Source organism: Sturnira hondurensis, unplaced genomic scaffold, assembly GCF_014824575.4.
Source record: "Sturnira hondurensis isolate 20B ecotype Veracruz unplaced genomic scaffold, ASM1482457v3 Scaffold0007406, whole genome shotgun sequence".
Classification (NCBI taxonomy): domain Eukaryota; kingdom Metazoa; phylum Chordata; class Mammalia; order Chiroptera; family Phyllostomidae; genus Sturnira; species Sturnira hondurensis.
In genome coordinates this window covers 6,198,208-6,218,569 of record NW_028080037.1, presented here as the reverse complement: position 1 = coordinate 6,218,569, position 20,362 = coordinate 6,198,208, and the positions used below count along the sequence as shown (strand labels likewise).

The window sequence follows — 20,362 nt, the reverse complement described above, 5'->3', positions numbered from 1 at the left end:
AGGGAAGGGGTGGGACCAAGAAGCTCCGCCCCTCTACTCTCCCATCTTCCCCGCCTTGCTCTTTCAGCCCCAACTCGGAGTCAGTCCGGATCTTTCAATTGGTGGAGGGTCAGAGATATGGTGCCTCTAATTGGTCAGATCTCAAAGTGGGTGGAACTAAGCGGAATTGAATGGCAAAAAGGAAAATCAGTCAGACTCCAAGTCCCGCCTTCCGAGATTGGCGCGTAACCTAGCAACGCAGGTACCAAGGAAGGTAACTGGGTAGAGAAACCTGGATCCCTCAGAGCAGGTGAGTGCCCTGGAGGGGAAGGGCTGGGGGTCAGGCGGAGATGTGGAATGGCCTCTTGCCTGCTATCCTTTGGTTCTCCGAGCAATCAGTAGCCCCCCCACGGCGATCCAGTCCCTGCCCCAGGTCCCTGCTCTCCATCCTCTGCCTACAGGGACCACAGGATATCTTTGCTGTCCCTTCCTGGGTGTACTCTGCCCCTCCGCTTATTATCTGCTTGGTCCCGCTTTCTCATCCCTAATAAGTGGAGTCAAATGGAGTCACATCGTAGTTAACTGGTAATTTCAAGTCAAACGTAGGTGCTGGGGGCGAGAGGATAGTCTCTTAGTCCTCCACCGTTTCACCAAATGGCCATATATTCCAGGGTAAGGAGGCAATGAAAGGCATCGCAACTGAATGAGTGTTCAAATTAGTTATTTTGATTATGCCAATTTTTTCCCTTTTGTGCTAACTTTAAAACTTAATTCCCATCCCTGCCCTTAAAATGGGATTTCATTCATATACTTAAGACACAGAGTTTGTTGTGTGGATTAAATGAGGTCAGGCAATGAAGAGCTTGCCATGGAGCTGAGGGGCATAGTAAGTGCTCAGTGAAAGGTAGCATTCTCCCCCCCAAGAAACACATCTGTCCTCAACTCTTCCTGCTTAAAATTGTTCCAACCAAACTCTCTCTTTCCATATCTTAAATATTCATATATTCAATAGCATTTGCTGAGTGAAGACTATCGGGTGTGGGGGTGGGGGTGGGGGTGGGCCATCAACCAAAGGAATTCATTCCTCCCCTCATGGAACTTGTCTAAAGACTAATATCCAGGTAAGTGTAAAATTACGCCTGCAGAGATTCACTTCCAGAATGATGGCGTGAGGAGGTCAACAGATCCTCTCCTCAAAAAGCAAAGAGGGCAGCTGTGATGGCTGCATTTTCAAACCAATCAAATCAGGGAGACTTTCTGATCCCTTAGTCCCTCTGAAAGGTGTTCGAGAGGAAGCGAGAATCATAACTAAGATAACCAGGCCAAGGACCTCAAGTCAGGGGTGGGAAGCGGTGAGTTCTGAGGTCACTGTCCCTGTCTTGTCTGGATATAAAAACACTGTCAGCAGAAGGCAAGAATCTAGCCCTCTGTTCCCTTTCCCAGATGTCAGCCGCCACTTTGAACGCCTTTTGATTGAAAGCAGCTGTAACGGAGGCTGCAGGGTCACAGCATGAATCTCCCCACCTCCGAGCTGGACCGGGCTGCCCAGGGCATCCTGGACAGAGCTCTGCCCTGGCTCTGAGCAGGGTGTCCCTCTGGAACACATCCCAGGCATGTGTGGTCCAACATAAATGCTAGTTAAGCCAGTTTCACTTGGTTTTCAGGGGGAAATTGTATGAAAGGGGTTAGTCTTCCCTGCCTGCTCAGTTGCTAGATGCCGCCACTTTTTTCCTAGGAGAGAATAACTCAGGGCAATGAGGCTGATGTACCGCCTGAGTCATGCCTGAAATTATTATACTACCTCCCTTTGAAAAGGGCTTTTAACTCACCTAAGGGCTTTACAGGTGTCAAATTCTTTCTCCTCCACCCAGCTCCCTTTGATGTGGCTAGGACAGGTGTATCACCAGGTGCCAGAGAGATAAGGGACTTGCCCAGACTTATTCCCAGAGCCACTGACAGGGGTGAGTCATGCACCCAGGTCTCCTAACACCAGCTTGTGAGTCTGATCTTGACTCTGCAACTGATGGTGGCCTCGTTTATTCATTGACTGATGAGACAAAGAGAGAGAGAAACATCGATTCGTTGTTCCACTTACTGATGCATTCGTTGGTTGATTCTTGTAGGTGCCCTGACTGGGGATTAAACCTGCAACCTCGGTGTATTGGGATGACACTCTAACCAACTGAGCTACCACTCGGCCAGGGCTGATGGTGGCTTTAGATGGCACAGATGTCAGCTTGTCAGATACAGCTGGGCCAGACTTGGATAGGCCGTCCCTGGAACCTGGGTGGAGCACTAGATGGGGGCTGGGGAGGCCAGGAGTTTCATAGCAGAGCAAGGCCATTGTGATCTAGACCCGTGATTCTCTAGACCAGGGGCACCCCCCACACACACACACACGCACACAGGGACATTTGGCAAGAAACTGGTAGTGGGAGAAGGCTGACACCAGCAGTCAGTAGGTGAAGGTCAGGGATGCTGCAAACATCCTACAATGCTCAGGACAGCCCCCACAACATAGAATTATTTGTCCCAAAATGTCATTAGGGTGGCAGTTGGGAAACCCTGTTCTAGACTGGTATTCTCATGCAAGGCAAATGCTACACACACACACACACACACACACACACACACACATTTTTTCCCTTCGGGTCCTAGATAGTGGAACTGGAGACAAGAGTGACAACAAATCAGGGTCGTTTGAAATACAGACGATCAGGATTAAGTATCTCTTTGAACTTAGCCCTCAAATACTAGCGGTGGGTTATAGCCCACAACCAGTCTCATGCCCTCAACGCAAGGGCTTTCAAACACAGGTTGTTTTTAACCACAAACCAAAGAAATACACTTATTTTCCTTCTCAACCCAGCTGACACATACTTAATTGTAAATGAATACTTACTACATGCCATGCACCCTAATAGTTTCCATTCTCTTTTGTTTATTTTTAACTGAAAAATTGATTTCGTTCCCTAAAGGGGCACAACCCCCAGTTTAAAAGAGACTCTCCTTGCCCTGGCCGGTGGCTCCGCTGGTTCGCACGTCCTCCTTAACTGAAGGACCTCGGGTTCGATCCCCCGGCGGGGAGCCCACGTGAGGCAGCCAGTTGGTGTTTCTCTGCCATGTGGATGGTTTTCTCTCTCCCTTACTTTCTAAAAGCAATGGAAAAATGTCCTCAGATGAGGATAAAAAAAATAAACATAAAAAAGCCCTGGCTGGTGTAGCTCAGTGGATTGAGCACGAGCCTGCCAACCAAAGGACTGCGGTTCAATTCCCAGTCAGGGCACATGCCCGGGTTACAGGCCAGGTACCCCAGGAGGGGGCGCACGAGAGGCAACCATACATCGATGTTTCTCTCCCTCTCTCCTTCCCCTCTAAAGATGAATAAATAAAATCTTAAAAAATAAAATAAATAAATAAACACAAAAAAAGACACTGATTCATCATGTTCTGTCAGCCAGGAGAAGCCAGGGGGCTGCGTTTTATAAGGCGATGACTTAAAGATTTCTTAAGTGGGGGAAATTTGTTTTAGAGGAACCCTAAATTCATTACTAGGAAATTCTTCCACCTACAACAACCAAAAGGTTACTGTCCACAGTTGGCGGTAACTAGAAATAAACACTTCTAAAGCGACACGTTAACAAAAAGGGGGATTAAAAATTGTAACGAATTAATTTGCTGAGGAGGAGGGAAACTGGTGGGTAGTTGAATGAATGTTTGTTCTCCACCACTCACAGAAAAACGTGAACAGTGCAGAAGCCAGAAAAATTAAAACCGGAAATAGTAAAAAGGAGTACAAAGCAGTTCCATTTTTCTATCTTTATGAACCCTTCTCACAAAAATATATACACTGTTTTCAGGGGGAAAACTATCTTTTAATTTAAGAAGTATCCAGATGTCAATATTAAATCCCACCATTTTTGAGGTCATAATAAAAGGGATAAAAGCTAAACGTTATTTTTTCATTTTTAGTTATTTTATTGGTGTTCAAGTACAGTTGTCTGCATTTAACCCTCCACCACTTTCCCCACCTCCCTCCCGATTCCACCCCCCACCCTTGGTTTTCTCCACTTGTCCTTTATAGTTGTTCCCGAAGCTAAACATCATTAAACCTGGACTTTACTTCCTACCCACCGCAGTCCTAGCAGGTGTGGGTCCCCTGACTGTCCCGCTTTTACAGACAAGAAGCCAAAGCTCAGAGGGCACTGAATGCCTAAAGCTGCACAGTGAGGGAGTGGGTGCAGCTGAACAGCAAGCGGGGCCGCAGGGTCCTGCTGCCCGCCGTCACCCTCCAGGGAAAAATTCTAGAGGCAAAGGTTTGGTGGTATGGGAAAGGAGTTTTTAGGCAAAAGCTCCACAATTTTGGAATAACCGCTTTCCACCTGCCTTCGTCACTTAAGCCTATCCATTAAGGCTAAACTCTGTAGCTCTTTAATTACAGCTTTAATCACTTAAACACCATCCATTAAAGCTAAACTCTTCAACACCTGAGCTCTCCGAGCAATTCCCCTGTTAGTTTTAATTAGCTTATTTCTATAGGTAGAACAAACTAAAACAACATAAGGTACAAAAAGCCGCACAATTCCAGAATGGCAGGCTTCTGCCTCAGAGGTGGTCCCCTCTAGAACTTCAGAAGAATGACCCTGCCCTCCTCCGGCAGCCCAGCCCAGCCCGAGGCTCCTCCCGGAGTTCTTCCTATTCCAAATACCTTCTGCTGGGAAAGGCAGGCAGCCGCACCACGATCACGCAGCCACCCTCAGGGAAGAAGCCAAAGAGAGCCCAAGTGCCAGGCTATCCAAGAGCCCAAGAGCCCAAGAGCCCTTCTTTTATTCCAAATCTTCCGGCCCATAATTCCACTTGCTCTGGAGGCATTCAGCTTCTCAGCCAATCCCGCCCTTGGCTCCGCAAATCCCTCCTACTCCTGCCTCCTCCTTCCCAGTGATTGGATCAGATCTCTCTATCCTGGGGAGGCCCTGGGCTCAAGCTGCACATTCGTCTGGCACCAAAACCCAGAAAGTTAGTCCTTGTGCAACAAGCTCACATTTTTCTTTCCCACTTCATAGATGGGGACCCAGAAGGTCAAGTGAATTTGCTCAGGGCTAGAGCTGTGGCTAGTGGCTGGCCAAGAGATGTTCACTGTAACCAGCATTTTAGAAATCTATCCCAACCTCAGTCACTACTGAGTGTCCTCTGTCTCCGAAGCCCTGGATGACATTGGAGGCACGGCCACAGAGCCATCACGACATTGAGGCCCCATCTGTTCCTACCTCCAGTGTTCGCTGCTACAGTCCCAGGCTAAGAATCCTTTGGAAACTCAATATAACCCACAAGATGCAGGTTCTCAAAAAGGAGAAGGGAGGGTTGGGGCAGAGTTCAAAAGTGGTGACAGTAAAAAAACACAACTGACCTCCAAAAATAAAATTAAATTGGCTTTAAATCTTTTATTTTAAAATTCCAAGCTCTGAGTACAGGGATGGGAAACAACTCATAGGCCACACCTTGGCCCACTAGTAAAGTATGATGCTATTTTCTGGTTCTAACTCAGGCTTCCCCTATTTTGTGAAATAACATTGTCCCCTCGTGCCAACCCCTCTCGGTGAGAAAAGGGGCCCATTGGGAGTCCCGGGTTTGCCCTCTCTTCCTACTGAGCACCTACCGTGGAACATACTTGTGACAGCCACCATCATCCCAAATTTTCTGCCCCTCTCCAGCCTCTGTCTTCCGTGGAAGGCTCAGAGAAAGCGTATCGGGCTAGATGTGCGGTTTGCAGGCCATGGGAACTTCCTGAGGCCCAATGGAAGATGCCTGCTGTTTCCAAGGCACAGCTTCCACCTGTTAACGCAACCTGAGAATACTTTGTTGAGTTTTGCATCTATGTTCCTGAAATGTATCCATCTGCTCTTGTCCTTTCTCCTACTGTCTTTGTCTGGTTCGGTATTAGAGTAATGGTAATCTCACAGGATCCGTTCGGAGATATTCCTTCTGCTGCCGTTTTATAGAAGAGATCGTAGAGAGTTGGCATAATTTCTTCCTTAAATATTCGGTAGACTTCACCAGTGAAATAATCTAGGCCTGGTGCTTTCTGTTTTGGGAGGTTATGAATTGTCGATTCAATTTTTTTTTAATAGATGTAGGCCCACTCGGGTTATCTGCTTCCCCGTGTATGAGTTTTTGGTAGATTGTGCCTTCAAGGAAATGGTCCATTTCATCTAGATTATCTATTTGTGCCGTACTTGTTCATAACATTTTCCCCTTGTCCTTTTCACATTCTTGGGATTGGTAGTTACGATCCCTCTCTCCTCTTGACATTAGTGATTCATTAGCATGACTTGAACATCTCCCTACCACCTGCTAACCTTGCTTTTTTATTTTAATTTTTAAAAATTTATCTTTAGAGGGGAAGGGAAGGAGAGAGGGAGAGAAATATCAATGTATGGTTGCCTCTCGTGCGTCCACTGCCTGGAACTGGCCTGCAACCCAGGCATGTGCCCTGACTGGGAATCGAACCGCTAACCTTGCTTTTTGACAATGGAGATCTGGTCTGGGACTCATCCTTCCTGGGTAACAGTATCTGGCTAAAATGGAATAATATCAGGTTGCAGACTTCCTTATCTTCCACTTCAGGAAAGTGATCCAGATTTTGCAGTTACAGAGGAGATACAAAGTTTCCTTTTTAGTGAAAAGTACTTAAGAATGAAAGTATGTATACTTTCAAAAGTGAAGTTGATCACAGCACAACTTTGTCTGCAGATCTGGCAGAAATCACAGAGGTGGCATGCCGACGAGAGAGATTTGAGCAACACTGAACTAGAATAACCTTCACGGAGGCCTCTCTCCTGACCCCTGTGGTGTGGCGTCACGCTGCCCTGTGATCCCTGTGTTGTGATCAGTTACAAAGTGCGTCTTGGTAGTTAGTTGAGAATAAGTTCCAAAGTATCTATGCACGGTGGACCCAAAATATACAAATCATGAGATGATGATTCGAAGCTTCCCCTACCACCGTTCAGCTGCTCTCGCTCACCGCGTTCTGAGAAGCTTTTCTCAAGGAGAAAGGGATGGGGTGACTGCTCAGTTGTGGCATCTGTGTCTGATGCTGGGTGTCCCCGTGGGAACACGACATGGGTAGGAACCCTGTGTGGCAGTAGAAAGATCCAGTTGTGTGTGTGTGTGTGTGTGTGTGTGTGTGCCTGTGCCCTTACAGATATAAGACAAATACAGATATTCGCCTTTGTAGTTGTTAAGTAGACCGACTGCTGTAGGAACTGGATCTCCAACACATCTGTTCTCTGAGCCCCGGGGTCGGCAGGACTCATTGAAACGGGACCAGCAGAGTCACTCTAGTGAGTGCACCTCGGAAGTCAGTCTTAAAACTGGGAAACTGGCCGGAGCCGTGGTTCCTGGACAGACCGCCCTGGCTGAAATCCCAGCTCTATCAGTCACCAGCTCTGAACGAACGAAAACATCGAACCTCCCTCTGCCTCCATCTTCTCATCTGCAAAATGGAGGCAATGACAGCTCCTCCCTCACTAGGGTTTTTGTGAGGGGTAAAGGAGTTAATTCACGTGAAGAATTTAGTGATGGGCACGTAGTATGTACTCCAAAATTAGCTAATGTTAAAATGACATTCCTGCCCTGGCTGATGCAGCTCAGTGGGTTGAGAGCAGGCTGCGAACCAGAGGTTCACGGGTTCGATTCCCAGGCAGGGCACATGCCTAGGTTGCGGGCCAGGTCCCCAGTGGGGGCTACTTGAGGGAGCCGCACATTGATGTTTCTCTACATCTCTTCCACGCTCTCTTCCCTTCTCTCTAACAATAAATAAAATCTTAAAAATAAAATAAAATAAAATGACTTTCCTTAAAGTGAGCTCCCTCCCCACATAATCCGTACACACACTCCAGTTTCCTTAAGACCCGCTGACTTCTCCGTGCACCTGGTTGCATTAGTAAGGCTAGATTTTCTTCCTCGTTTTTTCTCCCAAGGGGGAAAAATATAATTTACCTAAACGCTTTTTTTTTCTTCAAAATGTTCAGAGAGTGAAAGTAATAAAATACCCAACCAGCCCACTTGAATGAAGACAAGGCATAATTTGCATGATAAAGATATATTTCCATTTATAAAGTTCATCAGCAGAATTAATGACAAATAAAGGGAAGATCCAATTAAAGTCCCCCAACCATTAACAATCTTGCTTCAACTCTCAGGGCAGGAATTTTCAAAGGAGAGGCTGGAGTTAGAAATGATTTAAATATTAAGGTTGGGGGCGTTAAAGCGGACATGAAATGATCATATTAGAATTCAGGGAAAAGAGATTTTCCGGTGATTTTTGTCATCAGAGTTGGACGCGTTTTCCCCCAGTCCAGGTTCCACGGGCATTTTCTTGTTCACCCAAATGAGCTGTCAGGAGCTGATGGGCGTCACCATAATCAAAGAAAACAAGTTTGCCCTTTAAAGCAGAAGAGGTAATTTGGCTGAAAGCAAATTGGAAACATTTCATGTAACGTTGCATTTCCAGCCGCCATCCCTGAAGAATTCAGGGCGTTTTGATTTATGCCTGTGAGCTTCGGGGGCCAATGGGGAGAAGAGCAGTCATCAAACAATTTGGTCACGTCCATCCTCTGGCCTGGGGGGCAAAGATCCTTCATCCTCAGAGAGGGGGGTCCATGGCTGTCCACGGAGCATTATGTGCAGGAAAAGCCTGCAAGGAGCTCACGGGACAGAAGAAGAGCAGGAACTGGGTGGGAATGAAGGAGATGCCCGCGGGACCCAGGGCTCAGCTCCCAGAGTCTTCTGATCTGGGATCGGGTCTGCCCGGCCAGGGAACAGAGCAGCTTCTGCACCTGATCTGGGTCCCTTTCCTCCGTGTTCTTAGCCACCTATGCGTTTCTTTGATTCCCTCCTCTGGGCTCTGTTTACTCTTTGGTTTTGAGAACTGAAGATCTCTTTTGTGTCTCCAGAGATCACTTCCTTCTCCCTTGCATTTATATCTCTACCCCCACAGTCTCCCTGGAGCCAACCCCCCCCCCCATCTTGTGTTGTCAGTTGCCTAGACTACGTTTATCATCTAGGGTTCTTTGATTGAGAGCACCGGAAATGGACCCGGCTAAACAGGATGGTGATGGAAAAACTGACGAACCAGGCCTCAGGAAGGACAGCAGCGGGGGAGGTTCTGGGGTTCTCCGGTCGCAGGCTCTCCAGACACTCGCCATTGGCATGCAGCAGCCCCCACCATTTCCCACTGATGTGTCCCTCTTCAGAATTCCCAGGGGGGAGAGAGCAGGTCCCACGGAGACTGCATGCAGTGGGAAAGAGGACAGGTTTTTCAAAGGGGGACTGGGGCGCTATCACCCGACAAAGAGGAAATGGATTCCGGGAAGGCCAGGACGTCCTGTCCACTGTCTGCTGTAGCTAGAACTGCGTGGGTTTTAAACGGAGCTCTTTGTCCTCCCTTCCGAACTTCCGCCGCCAATTTCCCTAGTGACTGGCGCCCCAGCATTCTCTCCCGGTCACCCACACGCAAAACTGTCTTTCACTCAGCAAGTCCTGATGATTCTTCCTTCTTTTGATTTTCACTAGCTTGACCTGTGTCTGTAGCCGCCCTCGGCTGCACAGGGGCCAAGAAGGTGAGCGTGAAGTGCTCCCAGCCTCTACAATATGGGCAAGCAGGAGGGAAGGGCGGAGCTTGGGGTGGGGGAGGGTGCCTGCCCACCCCCCCACCCCCTGCCCGGGGGCTTAGCGTCTGGAGACTATGTCCTGAGAACTCACCCAAGGCTGGAAGCCCAGGGAAGTCTTCCCTGGCACTTGAACTGGGATCTGAGTACAAGGAATGCATTTGGCAAGAAAGAGAGAGAGGTGCGTTTCAGGAAAAATAAACGGGAGGTACAAAGGCCCTGAGGTGGGAGGTCGATAGTAGCTCAATTTATCTGCCTACCCCCCCCCCCCGCTTTTCCCCATAAATCATCTAATTTTATCCTGTCCCAGTTTTCCTACAATATCCCGCAAGATAAAGTCCCCACTCTGGTGTTGAATAGGCCCATCATCTCGACCTGTTCTGTGACTACAACTTATTCCTTTCCTCCTCTACTGGTTGACCCTTCACGTAAGCAGGTTTTAGAACCCGGACTAGGTTATAAACTCCGGGAGGCCAGGAACCATGCCTTGCATCTCTTTCATATCCCCAGGGGCTCAATAAAGACCAGAGCAGGTGACTGTGGGGATGATCTTCATTGCAGGGAGCAGGAGCATATGTGAGCAGACTAGTTAAGGAGCCCTTTAATCACCTGAGTGAGAGATTACAAGGCCCTTCGTGGCAGAGGGGCTGAGGAGAAGGAAGGACAGGAAGTGGGAGCGGACAAGGAGAGCACACGCACGCACAGCGCTGAGTGGCAGATCGGATGTGGGGCGGGGGCGGAGAGTGAGGGGTGCCACCTCAGGTTTCTAGCTTTTGCAACTAGGATGGATAGCTGATCATCAAGATAAAGGGTAAAGAAGAAGCAGGGTAAGGGATGGGTGGGCACGTGGTGGGGACCGCCTTAGACGTGCTATAGTGGGAGCCCAGCCCATCCTGGGCAGTCAGCGTTCATTGGATACCTCCAGGTCTCCAGCAAGGCCCAGAGACTCAGGCTGGGTGATGACCGCTGAAGTCTTGGACTTGGGGTTTCAGTTTCCCTGGGCTAATAATATTGGTTATTATGTATTGAGCACTCTCAACGTCCAGGCTCTGGGCCAGAAATTTCCCAATGAATCCAAAGATCCCTGTGTTATGGCCGAGGAAGCCCAGGCTTAGGTGGGGGAGTTAAATAACCAGCCCGAGGACCCCCAGCAAGGATCTGACCCCAAGTGGGGCTGCCGCAGAGATAGTTCTTAGCTGTCGTACCATGTAGGCAATGTAAGTTACTGTTTTCGAATTGCCCCATAGGTCTTTCCCAAGCAGCCTTTTAAGAAGGCTTTATATTTTGTCATAGTTGTAGCTTTACAGAAAAGTTGCAAAGTACAGAATGCCTGTATGCCCTTCATTCGGCTCCCCCTACTGTTAAATGTCTTGCATAACCGCGGTGTGTTTGTCCAGATTTAGAAATTAACGTCGATACGATGCTATTGACTAAACTGTCCACGTGATTTGGATTTCACCTTCCAGAATGCAATCCCGGATGCAGTGCAAACACTGTACTACAAAGGCATTGTTCATCCCACTCGGAGCTTTAAAATTCATGCTTAGCCCCGGCTGGTGTGGCTCAGTGGGTTGAATGCAAACTGAAAGGTCTCTGGTTCAATTTCCAGTCAGGGCACATGCCCGGGTTGCAGGCCAGGTCCTCAGTTGGGGGCGTGCGAAATGCCGGTGCAGGGGTGCCGTGCTGGGCCCAGCCCTGCTCGCTCTGCCCCCCGTTCTGCTCTGCAGCGGGCTGCATTGCCCAGGCCCCCTTGTCAGGTGGTTCCTCACTGGCTTTGACCAATGCGAGGCCCTGGTGTTAGGTTGGAGGGTGGGAAGGAGGGAGAAACCAGAGTATTTCCCCACTCTTTGCACTGGCTGTGTTTCTGGCAGCGGCCACAGGAAATGGCTGTGGCTCCAGCGTCCCCAAAGTGCTGCTGCTCGCAGCAGCAAGGGTGAATCGCGAGGTGAGGCGGTGGACTTAAAGAATGGAGAGGACCATAGCTCTGCTGGCATATGGCAACTTTATTCAAGGAACTGCTGGCTTATATGCAGAACTACAGTGGCCTGAGAACAATGCTGTTTTACAAAAGTTTGTACATTCCCGAAAGCTATCAAGAGGGCAAGATGTTCTCACATCCTGAGAACATTAGCCCACAGATAACAGTGTGCTCATTACTATCACTTCCTTGGAACATGACGCACATGCCAAGACCTGGTTCTTTCCTTCAAGGCTGAGAAGGAGAAGGTCCGGAAGATGTCAAGATACCCGCCAGCTCCAGGGACCAGAAACCAAGTCCCGCCACCGTTTTCACAGTGGGGGCTCTGTCCTTGGTCCCCTGCGGCCTGGCGGGCTCCCACACCAAAGCTCACCACCTCCTCCTCCTGAGGTGGCTTCCTGCCACCAACAATTGCGCGGGGTGGGTGCAGTCCACCTCACCCCGGTTGGCCTGTCAACTCCTCCATCACCTATATTTAAAGACTTAGAATGATGTTGGCATGCCTGGTGGGTCCCTGCCTGATACACGTGCCCAAGACACACCTCCACACTTGGCCTTCCGACCCTTGCAGTCCTGACACAAAGCTCCAAACTGCTTTCAGTGAGAGGTTCTGTATAAACCTGCCAAGTGCCTAGATGAACCCTCAATATCAAGTTTATGGTTGCTGTGGCCAAACCAGCCATACCGGGGTCTGCATATCTCTACCACTCACTGCTTACTCCTTCCTTTTTTCAGACTATCTACGGACACTGTAAGCGGGAGAACCATCGAGTCTACCGAAGTCTCGATCTTCCAGCGCGGACAGAGCCAGAGAAGGCTGATCGTAAGATGGCTTCAGACATCCTCTCCATGGGCCCTCTCTCCCAAGGCCCTGACATGAACAGAATAAGGCTGATGGCAGAGCCGTCCAAGAAGACAGCCTCCCCCCTAAAAGCCCTGGTCCCCTCTAAGACCAAACTCACCACGATCGAGACCAAGAGGATCATGTCTGTACTGGACGAGACCATCCACAAGGTGCAGCTGGTGACCCTCCTGTCCTATGTGACCTCCAGTAAAGAAGATCTGGAGGGCATTCTGGGAAAGGACATCGCGAAGGCCATGAGGGAGCACGCGGACCTTTGCCAGGTCCTCCTGGACAGGGTCAGTTACCTGCAGGGTGAAGAGCAGCAGGCGCAGGAGGAGGAAGAGTTGGAGGACGAAGCCCGGTTCCGAGACCGCCTCCTGTCCCTGGAGCAGCAGAAATCCCACCTCCCACCACTTATGCAGCAGATCAAAGAATCCACCAAGAACCTCCTGAGGCTCTTGCTCAGTAACCCGCAGGCTGCCGGGCTCCTGCAGATGCAGGCGCAGGGCAGGAGCGCGGGAGCCCAGACCTTTATCGATAGCCTGATAGAGCTGCGTGGCTTCCTGTTTGAGAAGCTGCTCACTAGTCCCATGGAAGCCAGAGACAAGGCTCAGTTCATACAGGATGTCACCAAACAGAACAGGAGTAACCAGGAAGCCATTGGTGCTCTGGAGGAAGAATTAGCGGTGAGAATGAAGGACAGAAATGCAGAGGTACGCCCGAAGTTTAAATCCCCCCAGTGATTTCAGTAGATGTTTTCATTCGTTTATTCCACAAATCCGGTTTTGAGTGCTTACTAAGCATCAGGTGTTATAAATAAACACACGTGGCCCCAGCTTCACGGAGGGCACAGTAGGGAAGGTCCGCCTCAAAGAGCTGATTTAATTACGGGTTTGAGGCATGCAAGGAAGGGTAAGTGTAAGGTGCTGTGAGGGAGTTACAGGAATGATGATCTCAGACTGAAAGGGTCAAGGGAGGTGGAACCCAGACTTGAAGGATGAGAGGGAGGGAGCCAGGCAGGTCAGAGAGGGAAGAAGCTTCCAGGCCAGGGGCAGGCACACTTTTTCTACAAAGGGCTGGAGAGTAGAGAGTTGAGGCTTCAGAGGATGGGCGGTCTCGGATGCAGCTGCTGACCTCGACTCTGCCATTACAGTGCAGAAGCAGCCACAGACAGAGCTCTGTTTCAGTAAAGCTTCATTTGCAAATGCAAGCATCCGGCTGGATTTGGCCCGTGGGCCTTTGTTTGCAGACCCCTGCCCAAGGGGGAGGGCGGTGTGTGTGCCTAGGTCCTGAGATGGGAACAGGCCTGGCTGGGTCAGGCACCTAAAAGGTGCCAGTGAGCCAAAGGGAAGGGGCAAAATGGGACTAGAGAGATGAGGGGTGGGGGTTTGGGGGGGTGGGGTGGGTCATACATGGCTTGAGGCCTAATCAGGGGATGTGTTCTCTGTCCTCAGGACAAGGGGCAGGTGGGAAGGGTGGAAGCTGTAGGAAAATTTGTAAGAAGGAAAATGATCGCAACCTCATAATAACCATTTCAGGACACCTATTAGGTACAGTTGACCTAGGAACAACCCAGCTGTGGGCTGCACGCAGGCCATGTGTGCGTGGATTTTCTTCCATAAATACTGTAAGTGTAGTTTCTGAGTAGCATTGTCTTTTCTCCGGCTTGCTTCATCGTAAGAGTGCGGTAGGTAATACACATGACATACAAAGTATGCATTAACGGACTATGTTATTGGTAAGGCTTCTGGTCGACAGCGGGCTATTAGAATTAAGTTTTGGGGGGAATTCAAAAGTTATACATGACTTTTCAAGCAGAGGAGCAACACCCCTAACTCCTGTGTTGTTCCGGGGTCAGCTGTATTAGGCTTCACCTGTATCTTCTCGTGAAAAGCCTGCCCAAGTCTCCGCCAGATGGCGTATAAGTACAGGTTGCGCTGCTACGACAGAGAGACCCAAACAATAGTGGCTTAGTCAAGATGGAACTATATTTCTGGCTAAGAGCTGGCACGGAAGCCCTGCTTCGTAACATCATCAAGGAGGGGTCCAGGCTCCTTCCACCTGACTTCTCTGCCATCCCCCACAGGGACTTCTAACGGTGGACCTAAAGGCTGTTCAAGCTTTCCCCCATCACGTGGCCGCTGGCCCAGCCCGCAGGAAGGAGGGAAGAGCAGGAGGGTGCTGCCCTCTAGGGAAGACACCTGGAAATAGCGTACAGTACAGTTCTTAGCCACACCCCGAAGCAAGAGATGCTGGGATGGGTTATCTGCAGCTGGGGCCAGGTTTTCCACAGAACATTCTGCTGCACGGCCCTTCCGGGGAGAGCAGATCCTGGGGACAGCCGGCCAGCGCTGCCACGGGCCCTTTTATGTCCGTCCCCATGAGAAATGAGCCGTCGAGGCCCTGTGCAGCGGCGTGCCACCCCTCACCCCTACACACTAGCTCAGGTATTGCCCTTCCCCGTGCTACCGCTGGTTTCGTCCTACAGGGCGTGCATCAGAGTTTGCTGGTAAACATCGGTGGTGGTTTGGTCATTTGATTCGGGTCTGGCTCCCCCACAAGAGGATAGGGACCTTGTTCCTTTTGGCCCTCTGTTGTGTCCCCCGTGAGCCAGGCACAGAAGGAGGGGCACAGTCACTGTTTGGTAAATGGCGAGGTGGCAGGCTCCTGGCTGCTCAGTCAGGGAAGGCCACTCATAGGTGGCAGTGGGGTCACCAGGGGACAGGGAGAGGGCCCCGAGTGGCTCTGCTGGTCCCATTCGGGTGGTGGAGCCAGCTTGGGGCTTCCAAGTTGGACAGATCTGGGGTCAAATTCCATGTTCGCTTGGCACGCAAATTGCATCACGTCCCTGGGCCTGGGTGTAAAATGAGAGGCCGCAGGAGGGCATGTTGTGGAGCCCACCGGGAGAGCCCATGACACTGCCTGCTCTAGGAGCCTGCCCAGGGGCAGGAAGCCTTGCCTTGGGATAAGCTTGCCCAACAGGTGCCCCTTCCCTCCCTGCTGCCTGTGTGTGGAAAGTGAGCCCACACCCCCCCGAAGCCCCACTGCCAGCCAGAGCCCCAGGGGATTCACAGCGAGACTCCAGGTGATCAGCCTCTTGAGTGTATGTACAAAACAGCCCTGTCCTCTGCCCTCATTCCTATTTTTGAACCAGCTGAGGGCGGGGGACAAGCCAGACTCTCAAGGAAGAGAGGTGGCGGTCCTGCACCTTCGTGCATCACGCTGTGTGTCTCTGCCAACTGGGCACCTCAAGTGGGAGGGTCGCTGCTGTCCCCAGCCTTTCCTGTGGCCTCACCCTGCCTACCCGTGTCCCTCACTCATGCTGGGAAGTAGAAGGTGGGGACCGTGATCCCAGGCTCTGGATCACAGACAGACCTGGCTTCCAGTGCCAGCCCTGCTGTACTGCCCTGGACAGACGGCTCGACCCCCTTCAGCCCCAGCTTCCTCACCTGGACTCAGGCGCTCCCTGTGCCCGTCGGGGCTGGGGTGGGACCAGCAAGGTGATGACGCAGTGACGGCCATCTTCTCCCCGTGGTGACGACCCATGGTCACGTGGGCGTTAACGGAGCCTCGATTCCTGACCCAGGTGGAGAAGGAGAACTCCGTGATCCAAGAACTGAAAACCCAGCTGCACCAGGTGCTCAAGTTCTCAGAGAACAGCCTCCATCGCAGCAAGCGGGAGGCGGAGAAGCAGCAGAAGGCGGACTTCCGGGCCTCCCAGGCCAGGGTGGCCAAGATCCAGCAGGAGATCCTGCAGCTGCGGTCCCAGTTCCACAACCTGGTCATGGAGAACCGGGAGACGGAGCAGGCGCTGCGGAAGGTGCCCTGCGAAGCAGGGAGGGGGGGACAGGGAGGAAGGAGGTCCTGCGTGTAGGGCAGGGCTGCCCCAGCCCCCCAGGGAGTGCGGGGCGGAGCCAGTGTCCCTTGGGAGGCAGGAGGGTGCCGCGTCCAGGCCCAGGGACAGAGAGAGGGGGTCCCGTGCTGCTGCCCACCTGCTCTGTGAGGTTGGGCAAGGCTCCTAACTGCACCCAGCCTCCCAGGGGTGATGACACCCACCTGGTCCGGGACCATGCGAAGGAACTGAAAAACCACGTGAACCTCAGGCCAGTTCACTCCCTCCCAGCCTCTGTTTTCACATCCTTAAGATGAAAGGGACCAAACAGGTCTCCGTGGGTTCCTATAGGAACTACAGGAAATGGCGGGCGGCGGGCTGGCGCGAGTAGGTACTCGATAAGCACCGTTTCTCCAGCGCCTTCTCCATCATCCGGCTGAGAGCCAGGCCCCCTGGGTGCCGCCTGTTTCTCGGTCCCTTTCCTCAGGAAGGGCCCCTTCCTAACACTGGTTCCCAGTCCTGTTTATCATCACGACTCTCTCGAGCATCTCATGGAAGCCAGAGGCCTCTCCCCCATAAAAATATCACAGCGCATGTGCACACCAGTGACCAATCCTGGGGGGGTCCCCAGGCCCTCCCCGGATGCCAGCCCATCCACGGTGCCCAAGCTAAGAACACTTGCTGTGTAGGATTAGGAAGCTGGTTTATTACTATTTTTAAATTAAGGTGAAATTCACAGAGCATAGAGGGAACTGCTTTCAAGTGAACAATTCAGGAGCACTTGGTACATTCCCCGTTGTACAGCCACCACCTCTGTCCTGTCCCCAAACACTTTATCGCCTCCAAATAAAAGCCCTCACCCACTAAGCGGTTCTCCCCGACTCCCCCACCCTCCAGCCCCTGACAACCACTAATCTGCTTGGTGTCTCTGTGGATTAGCTCATTCTGGACACTTCCTACAAAAGGAACCATACGCTACGTGGCCTTTGTGGCTGGCTTCCCCTGCTCAGCCTCACGTTCCCAAGGCTCACCCACGTTGTAACGTGTATCGGCACTCCATTCCCTTTAAAGGCTGAACAACGTCCCATTGTACGGACAGGTGCTGATCTTTTAAAAGCAAAATCGGGTCACGTCCCTCCACTGCACCTAAACGCACCCCAAGGCTTCCCCTCCGGCCTCGCCGAGACCTCGCTCCTGCTCAGCCCCTTTCTTCCGGCCACCCCGGCTCCGGTTCTCGTCTTGAAACACTGCGAGCTTGTTCCCACCGCAGGCCCTTTGCGTCTGCTGCTCCCTCGGCGTAGAATGCGCCGGAGGAGCCAGGCCGCTGGCTTCACATCCAGCTCTGCCACTCATCCGCTCTGTGACCTTGAGACCCTGAGACTGTGCCTTAGCACCCGGATCTGCAGTGTCCTCGTGTGTGAAACGGAGGGGAGTCTGCCTCATGGGGACTCACGGGCGAGGCACACAAAGCACCCACCCCAGGGCCAGCTGTGCAGAGTGCCTGGTATTGTTTATTGTCAATACTAGCCCAACAAACCATGACCAAGAGGAGTTGTTTTTTTGTGTTTTTTTTTTTTAATTTTTAGAAGAAGTATAAAGTGGAGACGGAAATTGAGAACTGGATCCAGAAATACGATTTGGAGATGGGTGAAAAGCAGGTATTGTCGCTGCACATGTCTCTCTTGAGTGTGTTTCCCAAGATCCTCTAGGAATGGGGGGATGGGAGGAGAGGCCCTAGGGTGGTCCATGGTCTCAGCCAAGTTCTGGGCCTCCCCAGAGAGGCCTTGGAACACGGGCCTGCAGCAGGTCCTTCCCTGCCCCTTCCTTAGGTTCAAGGGTTTGTCTAGCCTGGGCAGCAAGGGGAGAGGTGGGAAAGGAAGGATCCGGAAGCTGAGCCACTGAGAAGTGCTTGACAGTGGGCCGGAGGATCCTGGCTCCATCTGGTGTCCACAGCCCATACTCTCTGTGCCTCCCTTGCCCGGCTCTTGCTGGCACTGAGGCCAGGGCTCAGCCCCGCTGGACTCAAACACCAGCTTGCTCCTCCCTCTTCGCTCAGGAAGGTTCTTCCAAGTGCCTGAGGGGTGCCAGGCGCTGGGACACAGCGGAGAAGAAAGCGCCATTGTCAATCAGAGGGTCTACTGTAGTGTCATTTACCAGCTGTGTGACCTTCAGTAAGGGGCCTGGCCTTCCTGAGCCCTTTTCTGCCACGATCTGTAGAGGCAGTCATACCCATGCAGGGGCCACGGTGGGGATTCCGTGAGGAATCCACCAAGTGCTTGTGCTCAGCATGGGTCTGGGCTGGAGGAAGTGCTCAGGGAATGGTAGCCTACAATAAGGGGTGTCCTCAAACCCTCCCCCAAACTCTGTGACCGCCTCAGTGGCCCACAGCCTGGGCTTCAGGGCCAGAGAAAGGAAGCCTGGTGAGCACCGGAGGGGACGCCAGCCTCTGCGTGGGCCTGAGTCAGACGCGCTGCTCAGGGAAGGGCACATCGGGGGCGGGTGGGCTGAGCATGCGTGCTCCACGGGGAGGGGACACTCTGGAGGCCGTGCTCTCGTCTCTCTGGTCCCAGCCATGGGGCTGCCGGCCTGGTCAACTCTGTCCTCTGAACGGGCTTCGCTTCTGGTGGATGCTCGGCAAACATTAGTGGAGGGGAGGCTGCAGTCAGACGGGAGGAAGAACTACGGGCCTCGGTCACCGGAGAAAGTCCGGCTCACCATGTTTGTGAATCGGACGGCTTCAGTGGCAGCATTTTTTATGTCCTCACGTGTGCCTGGCACGGCACCCAGGCACTGTGACCATCCTGTCATTTAATCCTGGAAACAGCTCCCACCCCCACCCTCCTGGGTGCCGGACGGTCCCCAGGTTCCAGAGGAGGAACAACGAAACCCTGAAAGGGGCAGCCTGTCCCGGCGTGGCCGAGCTGGGGTTTGCGCTCCCTCTGGCCTACCCCCAAGCTGAGTTTCGTTCCCCTCCATTCCCAGATTGATTTCACTCGGCTCCCACCTCGAGCTAGGGTGGATCTCATCACCTCCCCCACACTCACCCGGGCCTGGAGGACAGAGCAGCTTAGTGCAGGTGGCACCGTGGGGGTGGAAGCCCCTCTGGGAAGGGCGGGAGTGCGTGCAGAGGAGGCGGTGGGCAGGCGGGATGCCTGGTGACCCCTCCCCGACCCCCCAGGAAGAGTATGAGGAGCTGGACACCATCCACAAGGAGGAGAAGGCCCAGCTGGACGAGCTGAGGCAGAGGCACGACGTGCTGGTGGAGGAGTTCGCGCAGATCCGGGAGGAGCGGGAGACCCACTCCAAGAAGAGGGTGGAGGATGAGCAGGAGCTGAGGCGCATGGTGCGGGCTGCCACGCTCATCCAGGCCGTGTGGAAGGGCTACCTGGTCCGCTCCATGCTCAAGTCCAGGAAGAAGAAGCGCAGCAAAGGCAAAGTGAAGGGCAAGGAGAAGGCCAAGGGCGGGAAGGCCAAGGGCAAGAAGGCGGCCAAGGGCAAGAAATGAGCCCTCCTCCCCCAGCCCTGCCCTGCCCCGTGTCCTCACTGTGCCCACCTCCCAGACAGCAGGCCAGAAAGCCTCTGGGACAGGGAGGCCCTGGGATGGTGGTTTGAACACTTTTTCAAAATTAAAAGCCACTTTAAACCACACCCTATAAATAAACCTCATTTTACCCAGAGCTGTCGGCCATGTGCACATCCGTGTCTGCAAATGCCATTTCCGTGAGGGGAGCGTGCAGGCTGGGTGGGCAGCCTGTAACCATTCCTTCCTTCGGCCTCCATGGGGGGCCAGACCCCAGGCTGCAGCCCCCTTGGTCCCAGACCAGAAACTGCCACGGCCACAGTGGACACGTCACCCACCAGGACTGCTCACAGGAGGTGCAGGGCAGGCAGAGAACGCCAGGAGGAACAGGGCTTCAGGCTGTCCTCAGCCCCTGCCCTAAAATTGTCCCTTTGCCCACAACTTCTCCCCCATCCAGCTCTGTGAAAGCTCAGGGGTCCCAGGATCGGAAACCAGCAGCCTTGTATTGGCTTTATTTGGAGCCCAGGTAGACGAATAATGT

General features: G+C 52.4%; 1 protein-coding gene and 1 long non-coding RNA gene across 2 annotated transcripts; one reads left to right on the top strand and one right to left on the bottom strand.

The window, feature by feature from the left end:
- Positions 1–117: 117 nt before the first annotated feature.
- Positions 118–19,978, top strand: DRC10 (dynein regulatory complex subunit 10). The gene is made up of 5 exons (XM_037052157.1): positions 118–289; positions 12,361–13,182; positions 16,056–16,289; positions 17,888–17,959; positions 19,480–19,978. The coding sequence occupies exons 2-5, from the start codon at positions 12,454–12,456 to the stop codon at positions 19,804–19,806; spliced, it is 1,362 nt and encodes a 453-aa protein (XP_036908052.1). The 5' UTR covers positions 118–289; positions 12,361–12,453; the 3' UTR covers positions 19,807–19,978.
- On the bottom strand, positions 8,073–12,650 carry LOC118991131 (uncharacterized). The gene is made up of 3 exons (XR_005067356.1): positions 12,588–12,650; positions 9,742–9,789; positions 8,073–9,268 (listed from the first exon to the last, which is right to left on the bottom strand). It is a non-coding gene; the product is annotated as an uncharacterized LOC118991131 (long non-coding RNA).
- Positions 19,979–20,362: the final 384 nt, after the last annotated feature.

Coding starts and splice junctions, on each gene's coding strand:
- DRC10 (XM_037052157.1), top strand. CDS start 12,454: ATGGCTTCAGACATCCTCTCCATGGGCCCTCTCTCCCAAGGCCCTGAC. Junction 16,290..17,887: donor CGGAGCAGGCGCTGCGGAAG/GTGCCCTGCGAA, acceptor TTTAATTTTTAG/AAGAAGTATAAAGTGGAGAC. Junction 17,960..19,479: donor TGGAGATGGGTGAAAAGCAG/GTATTGTCGCTG, acceptor CCGACCCCCCAG/GAAGAGTATGAGGAGCTGGA.